The 14,410-nt window shown below is 39.9% G+C and overlaps 1 protein-coding gene across 3 annotated transcripts in view; it reads right to left on the reverse strand.

Annotated features, from left to right (window-relative positions):
* The window catches only part of gpm6bb (glycoprotein M6Bb), a 239,188-nt gene that overhangs the window by 12,956 nt on the left and 211,822 nt on the right, over positions 1-14,410 (reverse strand). For all 3 annotated transcript variants that reach the window (XM_028800843.2, XM_028800844.2, XM_028800845.2), the window contains exons 5-6: positions 7,283-7,356; positions 7,128-7,193 (exon numbers count right to left, since the gene is read on the reverse strand). In XM_028800843.2, the coding sequence (XP_028656676.1) occupies positions 7,128-7,193; positions 7,283-7,356 (140 nt within the window). The remainder of the gene's footprint in view (positions 1-7,127; positions 7,194-7,282; positions 7,357-14,410) is intronic.

The following is a 14,410-nucleotide window of genomic DNA, read 5'->3' on the forward strand; positions in this document are numbered from 1 at the left end:
AGTGCTTCGGGGTCACGAGGACGGAAGCCCACAGTACTTCCGGGGCGCTTGATAAAGGAAGATGTGATGGTGACCCGGAGAAGAAATACTTCCGGGTCACAAAGTATAAAAGGACTATGGGAAAGCCCAGCAGAGCGAGCTGGAGTTGTGTGGAAGTGTGACGGAGCTGCTAGGAGTTGGAGGATTGTTGGATTATTGATTATTGTTGTTATTATTGTTTATTGAGAATTGTGGAAGGTGCAGTGCTTTGGGTACTTTATTGAAGAAATTATTATTAAAATCTTCTTGGTGTTTTACACGTGTGTCTGGGACGTCTGTCTGGTGGGTTCAACGGGGCAACAGCGACCCCTAGAGTCCACAGTATTAAAACGTTAACAGTTTTCTGTTCGAATAGCTTTTGCAAAGACAATTTACAAATCTCAGGGCCAAACATTCGAAAAAGTTGTTTTATTTAATAGAGAGAAAGAAACGAAATTCAATCACGGGTAGTGAAAGTCCAAACACAGAATCAAACTTCAATGCGATATTGACAAAAATGTAATTCAAAAAACAGTTTTTACTTAAGTTTTACAGTAAAATTGTAAGTTTAAAAAGTTTTTTGCGTGTTAGTTTCAAAGCCAAACAGAACAAGATCGTATTTTGCAACAAACAACTCTTAACGCAACATGAAACATAATTTATTTTAAAATTATTACGTTTTAGTATTTTTTAATATGGTTAATTACTCACTGTAATGTAAAATAGTAAATTGTACATCCTCTTCCCCGTACACGTGTGGCAGAAACGCAAAGAGGCTAGCTCGTGGGGTTGGCACGAGGGAAGCAAGCAGGGGGCAAAGCCCCCTAGTATTTTATAAAAATTTTATAAACAAGACTTGCTAAAAGCTGACAGACGCTTCCAGACAGCTGTGACAGTGTGAGGACTATAAAGAGGACTGTTCCATTATGACACTAGAAGATAAAGCATGTCAAAGAATTAGCTAAACTGGTTAGAGGAAAGCCATATGATCAGCTAATCGACCATCGTGTCAGTGCTCTGTGAGATGTATTCTATATCCATCCATTTTCCTGTCCCAGTTATCTTATCCATTGCAGGGTGAGCGAACACACACACACACACGCACGGGGGGGCGCGTTGTTAGGCACTTCAGCTTCACCAATCTACCTAACCTGCATGTCTTTGGACTGTAGGAGGAAACCAGAGCACGCAGGGAGAGCATGCAAACTCCATGCAAGGAGGACCCTGGGCATGAACCCTGGTTTCACTGTGCCACTCCTTTATTTTATATGTGTTAACTAATTACATTATATTGTAAGGAATTGTTAAGCGAGGCTCTAAAATGAGGCAAATAAAACAATTTAATGATTTTAATGAGTGAGAGAGAGAGAGAACAGGAAAGCTCAAGTAGGCCATTAAAAGGCCGCACTTAACAGGTGCTGATTTGCTCTTTGTTTGGTGATGGCCAATAGGCGGTCAACGGCTACTGTGCTGCTAATAAAAGATTTTACTGTCTTAGCAGAGAATATGTTGAATGTTTGGCAGTGGCTGGAAGAATCTGTTTTCATTTATTGGAACCAAAGAATGGAACAAAAACAGAGAAGGACTGTTGAATGTTACTGAAAGCTGAGGCCTTCTGAAATGCACAGATGGAAAACACCCCATCCAGCCTGTGTGTAAGAGTAATGCCTCCGACTCCTCTGAATATGGACGTACAACCATTAAAGAACCCCACCGAAGAACCATACTGTGCTATGGCGTCAATTTGGCTGTATGTGTGTATGTACAAATGAAAGCTGCATTTTAAAGCCACTTTAATACAGTATATCCTGCCTTTTGTACCATACAGTAATCCCTCGCTATATTGCGCTTCGACTTTCGCGGCTTCACTCTATCGCGGATTTTATATGTAAGCATATTTAAATATATATCGCGGATTTTTTGCTATTTCGCAGATTTCTGCGGACAATGGGTCTTTTAATTTCTGGTACACGCTTCCTCAGTTGGTTTGCCCAGTTGATTTCATACAAGGGACACTATTGGCAGATGGCTGAGAAGCTACCCAACCAGAGCATGTATTATTTATTAAATAAAACTCCTCAAATATATTGTGAGCACGAGGGCTGTTCGCAGCCCTAGAGGACACGGCCGCTCCTCAAAAAACACTGAAAAATTACCTTCACATTGCTCTCTTCTTTGCTGGGCTTACATGTGGCTGCTTCGCATACTTAAAAGATCAAACAGCACGTATTGATTTTTGATTGTTTGCTTTCCTCTCTCTCTCTCTCTCTCTCGCTCCTGACGGAGGGGGTGTGAGCAGAGGGGCTGTTCGCATACTGGCGTAGAGGATACGGACGCTCCTCTAAAAAATGCTGAAAAATGCTTGCTCCCTTTCTTGCAGCTACTTTGTCCAGCGGTGCTTCGCATACTTAAAAGCCAAACAGCCCTATTGATTTTTGACTGTTTGCTTTGTTCTCTCTCTCTCTCTCTCTCTCTCTCTGACGCGCACTCCTTTGAAGAGGAAGATATGTTTCCATTCTTTAAATTGTGAGACTGAACTGTCATCTCTGTCTTGTCATGGAGCACAGTTTAAACTTTTGAAAAAGAGACAAATGTTTGTTTGCAGTGTTTGAATAACGTTCCTGTCTCTCTACAACCTCCAGTGTTTCTGCGCAAATCTGTGACCCAAGCATGACAATATAAAAATAACCATATAAACATATGGTTTCTACTTCACGGATTTTCACCTTTCACGGGGGGGTCTCCGCGATGGAGGAGGGATTACTGTATTTCTCTTTTCTTAATATTTCTTAATATCTCTGCCGCAGTTATGTATGTACAGGTTGAAAGTATGGGCTGCAATTCTAAAAGAATGTGACCCTGTTGGATACAACATCTCGATATAAGCTTTATATAAGCAGCCCTTCACTAACACACACATGTAAACCGTTTATACTCTAGATCACTTTATATTTTATCTTCTTATATTTGTCTTTTGTAATATGTGTTGTCCTTGTGTGTTACACCAATACTATTGAGACAAATTCTTTGTGCACATTAGTGTACCTGGCCAATAAAGTACATTCTGATTGATATATATGTGTGTGTGTGTGTGTGTGTGTGTGTGTGTATATTTTATAGATATATACATATATATATATATATCTATATGTAGGGCGACATGGTGGCGCAGTGGTAGCGCTGCTGCCTCGCAGTTAGGAGACCACGCTTCGCATCCTCCTTGCATGGAGTTCTCCCCGTGTCTGCGTGGGTTTCCTGCAGGTGCTCCAGTTTTCTCCCACAGTCCAAAGACATGCAGGTTAGGTAGATTGGCGATTCTAAATTGGCCCTAGTGTGTGCTTGGTGTGTGGGTGTGTTTGTGTGTGTCCTGCGGTGGGTTGGCACCCTGCCTGGGATTGTTTCCTGCCTTGTGCCCTGTGTTGGCTGGGATTGGCTCCAGCAGACCCCCCGTGACCCTGTGTTCGGATTCAGCGGGTTGGAAAATGGATGGATGGATGGATGGAAAATGGATGGATGGATGGATATCTATATGTATGTATGTATGTATGTATATGTATGTATATATAAGTGTGTGTGTGTCATAATAATGACAAGTCTAAAATATTGATGGCACTCCTGAGTACAAATGTCCCCCACAGTTTTCCATGCTTGGCTGGGTCACTACTCCCCCTGTGTCTCTGCTGATGCTGTGGAAATCTAGCCTTCTTGCCACAAATTCTATGTAATTATCCACCCTTATGGTTGACAGAGAGGATAGTCCAATCGTCTTGGACTTTATTACTCTACAAAAATGGACGGTTACCAAAAGCCTTAAGAAATCCAGCGGCATACACGACACCCTACTGCAGTTCTACATCCAGCTAATAGTTTTGTCAGTAGGGACCCCCTGCTCAAAAATACACCAGTTCTTGAAAGTATTGTCTTTCAAATAATAATCTAGCGAGCAGGGAAAAAACAAGCAGTGATTCTTGCCAAATGTAGGGTTTGCTTTACACTAAAAAATCGCTGCACTGTTGTAATTTGTGGGTTTTATTTTTTAAATCCTAATGCCCTTCTACTTCTTGGAATCCTAACTTACCGAACCCAAACATTGTGTGCGCAAATGTCCCACTCAATGGGATTACAGGCTTTAAGTCATCTTAGTACACCAGGCCGCTGTCAAAACAAAGTTCAGACACAGAACTCGCTGACATTCTCCTATTGTGCAGCAGTAGATGCCACTTCGGTTCTCATGTTAGTTTTGCACGTGGCCGTGTGCACCTACATGTGGAAAAGTCTTGACTAACACGAAGATGAAGTGCTCTTCTACTGCAAAATGGATTATTAATTGAGATTTGGATTAGCTTTTTTATTTTTTTCTTCAGAGCTTTGTATTCTTGGAAGTGACTTTCCATCTTTTGTCTTAACTACTGAGAAAAAGGCAAGAGAAACATGAAGCTGTGAAGTAGTAGTGAAAGTAAACTGAAGAGCAGCTATTTCAAAGCAGTGGCATAACGACAGGTGGTACGAGAAGGGCAGAGGGGTCTGCAGAGCCTGAATGGTGGGTACCTTACAAGACTTGACTTTTAACACGCTTGCCTATGTGACATTAGAATGAATAAGTTAATGGTGTTGCCATTCCCTCAGCCTAATAATTTTGACGACTACCCTTTTATGTTTGTTATATGCTTGACATATCTCATTGGCGGTGGTCCTTTTTTTAATTCGATTTTAATTTCACTTTTTTTTTGCACAAGGGCATATCAAATTATATTTCTGTCACTGTTTGAACTCGAACTCCGCCATTTACTTTACTTTTGAGATAACAGTACAGTTGCTGTGCTCATACAGTAGCAGCAGCGAGGGATCTGCATGGCTTGGCAGTTAAAGGATGGTCAGTTTTGAGTGCTAAATCCAAAAATCAAAAGTCGCACTTGTCCTTGGGCTGTGAACAAGAAGGTTAGCAATCGAATTCTAGGAAGGACTGAAGGAGTTGGATCTGTTTAGCTTGAATCAAGCAGAGGTTAAGAGGTGGCATGATAGAAGTGTTCAAAATTATGAATGAAATGAGTATGGTGGATACCAGCTGTTACTTCAAAATCTATTCTTCAACTAGAACACTGGGACGCAGATGGAAGGCGGTTCAGGATAAATTTTAAGTTAACTTATTCTTTCAAACATTCCTATAAAAACTTGGAACAAGTTACCAAATGATGGAGTACTTTGGGGAGCCTCAGTTCTTTACTTGATGACATTCTGCAGAAGTTAGGTGAACAAGGGTAGATGAGCTTGTCTGAATGCCCTGTTCTTATCCCGTTGTTGTATTCTAGTAAATTCACGATAAGAGGACCGGCAGTCTTCCAAATGGTAACTGCCTTCGTCAAACAGGGTTAAAGAAATAAAGCGCATTGTGAGGCAAATTGAGTGTCTGTCCCCACATTCACGCAGGCAGAAAGGACAGCAGGACAAGGTAAGCAACAAATGTAATTTTAGAGATTTTTAGCCCCCAGTAGAATTCAGCCACAATAAAAAATATATATATGTATATCGTCTTTAGCCCTTCTTTAGTAACTCGCACAGCTTTAAATCGATTATTAGTCAGCCGTTATTAATTAGTCATCAGTAAGGAATGTGCGTCAGTTCCATCCCAAATAGTAGGGCCAGACACCTCTAAGTCTTTGTATGTATGCTAAATGTAATTCATTAGATTTTCCACAGTGAAAACTTCAAATTACAAATTTCCATGAGACTATGCAAGCTAGTCTTAATCTTATTTTATGTGTCTCTGTACGATTTCTGTCATTAAAAATGCATGGAACCAAAACTGACCCCTCACCTCCATATCCCCTTCTATGCACACAATGGAAAAGCAGCAAGTGATTTGAAAGGTTAAAGGGGGAGAGGTGGCACCTAAGAGGGCATCTACGCTGGCAAACCTTTGCCATGTCATTGTAATGCTGTAAGATGTGCAACATGTCAGCAGGCAGGCATAGCAGCAGACACTAAAAGCCTTAAACTGAGGCCACGGAAGGCTGGTTGGTGGGAGGTGGGCACAATTCCTCCAGGCCTGCAGGTGGCAGCAGTCAGTTCTAGCTAGTAAGTAAGTGGATCGTAGAGTCAGAAAGTGAGAAGGAGAGCACTTTGTGCGGCTATGGGCCTCAGCCTGTCTACCAAACGGTTGATCCCAGTCTCGCATTGGATTGTATTTGGATATACAAATAACAGTCAAATGTTTTAAAGGATTATTAGTGAAAACTAGTGATGAATGAAACATTTCAGCCTGACCGCAGCAGACACAAGGTAGGAAGCAGCAACTTATTCATAAATTCCTGACTAGAAATGCTTTATTAACCCTTAACTACTCGCCCCATTTCTCATCTCTTAAGTACTTAATGCACTAATGTTAAAATGGCTATTTATATGCACACTGTGAGGTTGTAAAATAAATTTTAAACTGTACATGCTTTTAATGTCTCACTTTCCTCCACTGCAGGATTTGCACATGGATCACATTTCACGGCAGTTGTTGGATGTTCTTTGCACACAAAGTCATTGCAAGAGGAACATCTCATCGTTGTCATACCTACGTAAGTACCAGCGTGGTGTTTTTGGGAGTGCAGGCCACAGGCCTGATTTTGAGTTTCAGAGCCTGGCCTACTTTGTTTTTTGTGGTGTCAGGCCTTGGTTGTAATTTTCACAAAGTTCACAACATGAATAAACCTTGTAATTAATTCAATTATGCAACTAAAAGTATTTTGCAATGACAATTGTCATTTAATTGTCACGAAATATGATTCTGAATTCTAGTAAATATGTACATATTTGACCCAGGTTTGATCAGTAACCATGTGATTGTATGCAAATACATGTATGGTGGGCATATGTCAATATATTTATGAAAATTAGATATTTTGCATACTTGCACTTGATGGTTTTTTTTTTGATACTATACGGCTTAGATTTTTTAAATAAACATGTCTGGAGAAATGTATGCTGATTTGAACAAGTACTGTACAATATCATTTTGAATGCTTATCTCTAACTGCATGAAACTGCAGACGCTCACTCTATAAACAGTTACTTGTCTTGTGATGTGAAGTCCTACAATCACAGATCAATAAGTCACTTACCAGTGCAATAACAGTGGCACCAGCTCCGGCACAAGCCACAATGAACAAGTGGTAAGACAGATAGAACTGGGGAAAAAAAAGAGGAAACAACGTTATTGCCATTGGGCAGTAAAATATGGCAGCTAAATCAAAGAGGTGCAAAAATGCAGACGTACCTCGTTAGTTTTGCAGATATCCCCTAATGTGGATCCACAAGCTTTACCAGGGTTTGCATTCCAAGGGATTATTCCTAAAAGAATACGTAAGATTTTAACATTTGATGGTTTAAGTTACAAAATTTTGAATCTCTTTGAAATTCCTGACTTTATAAAGAACAGATAATCACTTTACCAGCAAGAGAGGGATGAAGTAATGAGTATTGCTGCAAACGGTGCACCCCTACTCATGCATTTGGTGTGAGCATGTAAAACGGAAAAGAATTTATGATTTATAATAAAAGAAACTCGGCCTCAGCATTATTGCACAGGCCTAATCAGGAGAGAGCCATTTTACTAAAAGACGATGAACAGTTTGATTGTCACACGGACGTGTCAGAATTTGTTTGTGAACCTGTAGGTACTCGGAACTGAGTTCTCATTATTATTATTATTTTTCTTATATTTCTACATTTTTATTATTATTTTTATAATGTCACTTGACTGGCAGTTTGTTTTGGATTTTCAAAGCAGTAACAGTTGCTACCAACAGCTCTTAGTGCTGGGCGTGTGGCCGTCATGATCATCAACGCCATGATGCACGTCACTTGTCAGGAATCGTTCTTCCTAATAAGAAATGGTTTGTCCAGAATTGCACCTGCTACTTGAATATTTGATATTTTCCACTTTATAAAAGCAACATCGCCACAATGGCAGTTTGAGAGTTGATTGGGTCGGTTGCCATATTGTTGCTGGTCACATGCTGTGTGTTTCTACATGTTATGGTATTTAAGATGATGCATATATGCTAGTTTGGGGATATTTCTACAAAATATCAAACTTTGTTCCTACTAGTGTTTTAAAGTTACATTTCTTTTCAGGTTACTGAAGTCCTGCTGTGGGTTTGAGTTGGTTTAGATTAGCCATTTCTTGGGTTTTCTGACCTCTGCTTATGTCTTATTTTACTAATTTTCATCTCCTGTTTTTTTTTAAGCTTATTCAATCTCTGCCTTCAACCAATACAATTTAATAAAATACTTGCATCTTTAAAACTAAAACTAAAAGATGGTGGAGCAGCAATCCACATATACATTAAATTCACTTCTTCAGACTGAGTCCAGGTCAGAATACAATGAAAACACAAAAAGGACATGTAGGCCACTCTATCAACGTCATGAAACTCCTGACGCAGGAATCTCCATGGAAGCCCTCTCTAGCTTCAATTATTCTAAAAGAGTTGTGAAAAAATACTGATTGGTGCTGGTTGATGTCCACAGTCCTCTTAAATACCATTAACATAATAGTATTGAATCACGTCATGGGCAATGGACCACTTTTTTTTGTTCTTTATTTTTCGCCTTATACACTTTCTTGTATTAGGAATTTGTTAGTTTTCGCATACCCCTTGGGGTCAGAGCGCAGAGTCAGCCATTGTACAGCGCCCCTGGAGCAATTACAAGTTAAGGGTCTTGCTCAAGAGCCCAGCAGAGTAGGATTTCTTTTGGCAGTGATGAGGATTCGAACCGGCAACCTTCTGGATACCAGCCATCATCATGGCTGCAACCATGAAAAAACAACAACAAGGTAGCATTGCAATGATGTCACAGTCATGATAATCAACGTAAAACCATAAGAAAGCCTGAAATAGTTTGAAAACAGTATAAAAAAACACCAATTATGACACTGAAGCAGTTTCAATAAATGCTCGATTCTAAAAGTCTGATGCTCACATGGCCTGAGTTTCCCTGACACGTCTAAAGTGGCCACTGGCACTGAGTGTGCTCTGTGAAGGACGGACTGCCCATCCAGAATCTTGTGCCCACCACTGATGCAATGGGAGGGGGTCTATGGTCCCTCAATCTGATGTTACAATAAACAGGTTTGAAAGTTGAAAAAAAATGAATACATGAATAAACAATGTATGTGGGATATCAGACAGTTAAACACAGCAATGAAAGTGGAACTATTGTCGCACGTGTGCACACTCATAAATTGGTCATTTTCCACCACAACACAAGAGGGCACTGTTGACTAACACCTTATCTATTCCTCCCTCCGCAGACCAGGGGCCTCATGCATAACGGCGTGCGTAGAATTCGCACTATAACATGACATAAGCACGAAAGCCGAAATGTGCTTACGCACAGAAAAATCCAGATGCGGGAATCTGTACGTTCGCCAACTTCCGTGTTCTTCCGCTACATAAATCCCACTCAGGGTGGAAATAAACGCACGTGCACGCGCCTGCTGTCGCACCCCAACTCCTCCCAGAATTACGCCTCTTTGAATATGCAAATCAACATAAATAGCCCTTAAGCCCAGCGTTCTGTGAAAAGGCAATGGCAAAAGTACGAGGAAAAATAGAAGAATTTCAGCGAATACCAAATGGAGGCAAAGAAAAACGTACTATTTGTTGGTTTAAACAGTTATATAAGCAACAAAAGGAAGTTGATCGAGTGACATAGTGTGTTGGAGAAACTCGAAAGCTCAACTTCACAAAGTCGCACAGTGCCGAAGTAAAAAAATTTGTCACATATCAAAGTCGGCTTGAAAAGGCGACTCGTAGCCCACCATCTGAGTGTCATATGAAAGCTTATTAGGGTACAGTGGAAAAAAAGGCACACAGTGTGAAAAAAGCACTAAATGTCAACTTTAATCTCGAAATTTCCACTTTAATCATGTAGTTTATTTTGTCATTAAAGTAGAACATCATAAACTTCATCTTAAAATCGATTAATTTACTAGTTTCCCAAATCCCATCGTAACTAAGTAGCACGTTAAATGCTTTGTTTTGTATTTGATCTTATATGTGCTCTGTGTGCCTGAATCACTACATGCTCTTCCTCCGACATGACACAGAATCCATTACGTTCGTAATATTACAGCTCTCTGAATAATTAAAATACTGAGAAGTATACGTGATATCATTTTCATGATGATATGAGTTAAAGCATGTTATTAAACATGGGAACACGGTGGCGCAGTGATTGTTCATGTCTTACAGCAAGATGCTTGCTGTGCCATGCGCGACCTTCAATTAAATGCTTTATTACAGAAGTACTGTCTTTTTCAAACGTACTAACCTCCAATTCCTGTCCTTACTTTTCTTTCTCCAAATACCCAATCACCACACAATCAGCTCTGTAACAGATGTTTAGCCATCTGTAAGCTTAGAACGCCGATTCTTCAAAACTTTTAAGGAACATCGAAATATCTTCGTAATGTTTAATTATTCTGTCCATCTATCCTTCCAGTGTCGCGCCAGCCACAGCATGAATACAGAGCGAGGCAGAAACAAACCGTGAACAAAGCTCGAGCTCGCTAGCGCTGCGGCACCGTGTAGTTAAAGTTAAAGTTTTATCTGTATAATATAATCAACATATTTTGCTGCATTTCATCTTAAAAATGATATCGACATCATATGTAAATACGCGCTTTATAAAGTGGCTCAGGATGTGCAATATTATAACTGTATTATAAGTACAATTACCGCACGGTAACTTGCAAGTACAAACAGTTCTACAAGGAGCACTTGAGCCGCCATTGTGGATGTGGATCTAAGAAAGGATAACCACACAGGAACAGTAGCACTGCTTTGACACTGGGTGCCACCAGTCTGCAAAACCTAACGGTGAACTTGCGTATGACAGGTAATGAGGTACCGTGGAAAAGTGCGTGGCTTTACGCCAAGTGTAGGTTTTATACATCGCGATTTGAACGTGGAAACGTTCTTATGCAACATTTCTGTGCGTGCGCACTGTTTATACATGAGGCCCCAGAAGATTGATAGCATTATCGCCCTTGATGTCACTTTCGGTCTCCACCTCTTCTTGCCTGAAGTTCTTATCAGCGGAAGCTCCGCCATCTTGAAGCTGTCTGTTTGGAGAATTGCATCTGCAGTTAAGTTTTTCCTCTTATTTTAATGTGTTTATGACCCACATTATGTTTATAGTATACAAGGTTTGCCTTCAGGTGCTCCCAACACTTCACAGTCGTCTCTGTTTTTTCTTACACTATGCAGGGTGTCAATGATAACGTGGAAATGATTGAAAACATTTCAACTTGGTAAATAGACCAGAAAAATCTGTAGCAGTCTATCCCTAGCAGATCTCGCTGGCACACACTAGCAAAGAGCTTACATCTGACAGACAACACATGGTGGTAACGAGTCAGAGGCACAGATCTCACACCTCTGGATTTCATCATGTGAGGATCCAGCATGTAAAGAGCATTGTGAAAACTGAAAACATCTGTGACTGGACCGACGCAGCTTGAGTGAATGATGTGACATGGAAAGAATAAGGAAAGAGTTTTGCTGACGCCGGGCTGTGAACGGTAAATCATTTTGAGATTTATATTCATCTTTCCTTTTATATTTTTGAAAGCGTTATGGTGTTTATTTTAGGATTTATTTTGGCCATAACATCTGAAGATGAGTCCCATCTACCGTGCACTGCCTGTATATGTGCTACCATTAGAATGAAAAGGTGCTACATTGCATAAAATAATGAATTACTCTATATACTGTATTGTATTTAAAAAATGTTTTAATCCGAGCACAAAATCTGAAGAACATGTAATGAGTTATTTTATAGAAAAGGAAGGTATTGCAGGTGTGGTGGCACAATAGTAGGCATCATCATCATCATCAGCAGCAGCAGCAGCCACTGCATAATAATAATAATGACTCAGGCGCCACCGCGAGTGGCAGCTTTTCCAGCGGCTTTGTGAATTTCCCCTTGGGATTAATAAAGTATCCTATCTATCTATCTATCTATCTATCTATCTATCTATCTATCTATCTATCTATCTATCTATCTATCTATCTATCTATCTATCTATCTATCTATCTATCTATCTATCTATCTATCTATCTATCTATCTATCTATCTATCTATCTATCTATCACTTCAGGTCACAGATAACACATGGTAGAGTATAATTAATTCATAAATATACAGGAATCCAGCCGGCTCAGTGCGTAATAAATCATGGACTATTGGTCTAGTGCTTAAATCTAAGGGCAGATGTGTCAACTAATTGAAATAAATATTCCGACATTACCTGCAACATGCTCACCCCTGGGCTTATTCTCAACAGGCCATACTAATAAACTGTACACATATTTCATTCCAACTGATGGCTTATGCAACCAGCACTATAACCTAACTAAGGAAACTTTAAATAGAAAATAAAATAGGCTGAACAGTACTAAAATCACTGGAGTCCGTGTCATGGAGTGAAGTAGCTGCTGGTGTGACTGTGGTGGGGGGTCTGAAACTCGGTACTGGGAAGCCAGTGTGCCCACTTAATGGAATTAGTGAGGGCTGTTTAATGGACTTGAATATCACCAGTACTCACATAAGTAATTATAATGCAAGTTTGTCTCCTGCTTAAATCACTTGGCATATGCTATGATGATGAGCGATTTGTGAACAACATGTTCGTTTTTGAACATCTCTTTTCAGTGAGTCATATGAATTGGTTTTCAAGAATGAACAAATCGAATCAGTGGGGCACAACTGGAGTGCTGTAGTGCACTTGTCACGTATTTGTCAGCGCCTTTTGTTTCGCAGGTAGATACACGTTTAAAGCGCATGTGTGAGTAGTGCTTGTCAGATTCATGATTCTCGTTCACTTCTCATTCTTTTGAGGTCGAAAGGAATCCTTACTGACGAACAAGAACTCTGCCACCAACGACTCTCTGGTTCATCATACAAGTGCAATACAATAACAACACATGTATATTAGAATATATCAGTTGTATTTGCTGTACAGTTTTGACATTGGAATTATTTTAAACAGAGTATATAGACGTAATATTAAACTAAGTTTAATAACGGCATCACTATGTGTCATTCGCCGATTCTTTCACGTCTGAACTGAATCATGACCAGAGGAAAAAGTCTCGCAATTCTCATTTATTTGATTCACAAACAAACCATTACCCAAGAGCGAGGTGCACGATTCTCGTTAACTTGATTCATGAACTGAATGCAGAATTCTCACTCACTTTTGATTTTCTGACATTTCATCTTATTTTAATTATGCACTTTAACTGTGCTATCATGATTTATATAATGAAAAAAACAATGTCATATGAATTATCAGTTTGTAAAAATATATGATTTATTTTATATAATCTATAATAATAAAAGGCAAAGCCCTCACTGACTGACTCACTCACTCACTGACTGACTGACTCATCACTAATTCTCCAACTTCCCGTGTAGGTGGAAGGCTGAAATTTGGCAGGCTCATTCCTTACAGCTTACTTACAAAAGTTTGGCAGGTTTCATTTCGAAATTCAAAGCGTAATGGTCATAACTGGAACATATTTTTTGTCCATACACTGTAATGGAGGAGGCGGAGTCACGTATCGCGTCATCACGCCTCCTACGTAATCACGTGAACTAAAAACAAGGAAGACATTTACAGCACGAGTCACACGCGGGAACGAAGGTAAATGATGTTAATTTTTGACTGTCTTTTAATACTGTGTAAGCATACATATTAACACATGTGCAATTAAACGTGTGCATTTACGGGGTGATTTCTCAGGCTTAAAAGCTCACCTTTTATCAAACGCGGGAAGAAAGGTAACTGACGTTGTTCACTGTCTTTTAATACTGTGTAACCATACATATTAACACATGTCCAATTAAACGTGTGCATTTACGGGGTGATTTCTCAGGCTTAAAAGCTCGCCTTTTACTAAAAAGGTAAATGCAAAACTATTTTCAATCAGTTTATTGAAACGCTCCCGTTAAGGATTGCAATAACATATTCGCGAGATAAAAGAACGAAGTAGGGGGAAATGGAGGAACAGCCGCAAACAGCGAAGAGCAAAAAATTAATTAAACAATTGAGAACGGAGCGAGTTAAGCATACAAGCATGTTCATAAGGGAAACAAAGCACGGTGTAAAACGTAAGTTTCAATTAAGTTTATAGAAACGCTCCCGCTGCGGATTGCAATAACATATTCGCGAAATAAAAGTTTAATGAGAAGACACGAGGTATAAACGAACCACACGCCGTGGCGCAACGTTAGGGGCAACAGTTTCAACCATTCTATGATCTGCTTCTCGCAACTGAAAGACGGCACACGGCGGATGTTAGCCGACTTGCTGACCGCAACGTTAGGGGCT

This window comes from Erpetoichthys calabaricus, chromosome 4 (assembly GCF_900747795.2).
Source record: "Erpetoichthys calabaricus chromosome 4, fErpCal1.3, whole genome shotgun sequence".
Classification (NCBI taxonomy): Eukaryota; Metazoa; Chordata; class Cladistia; order Polypteriformes; family Polypteridae; genus Erpetoichthys; species Erpetoichthys calabaricus.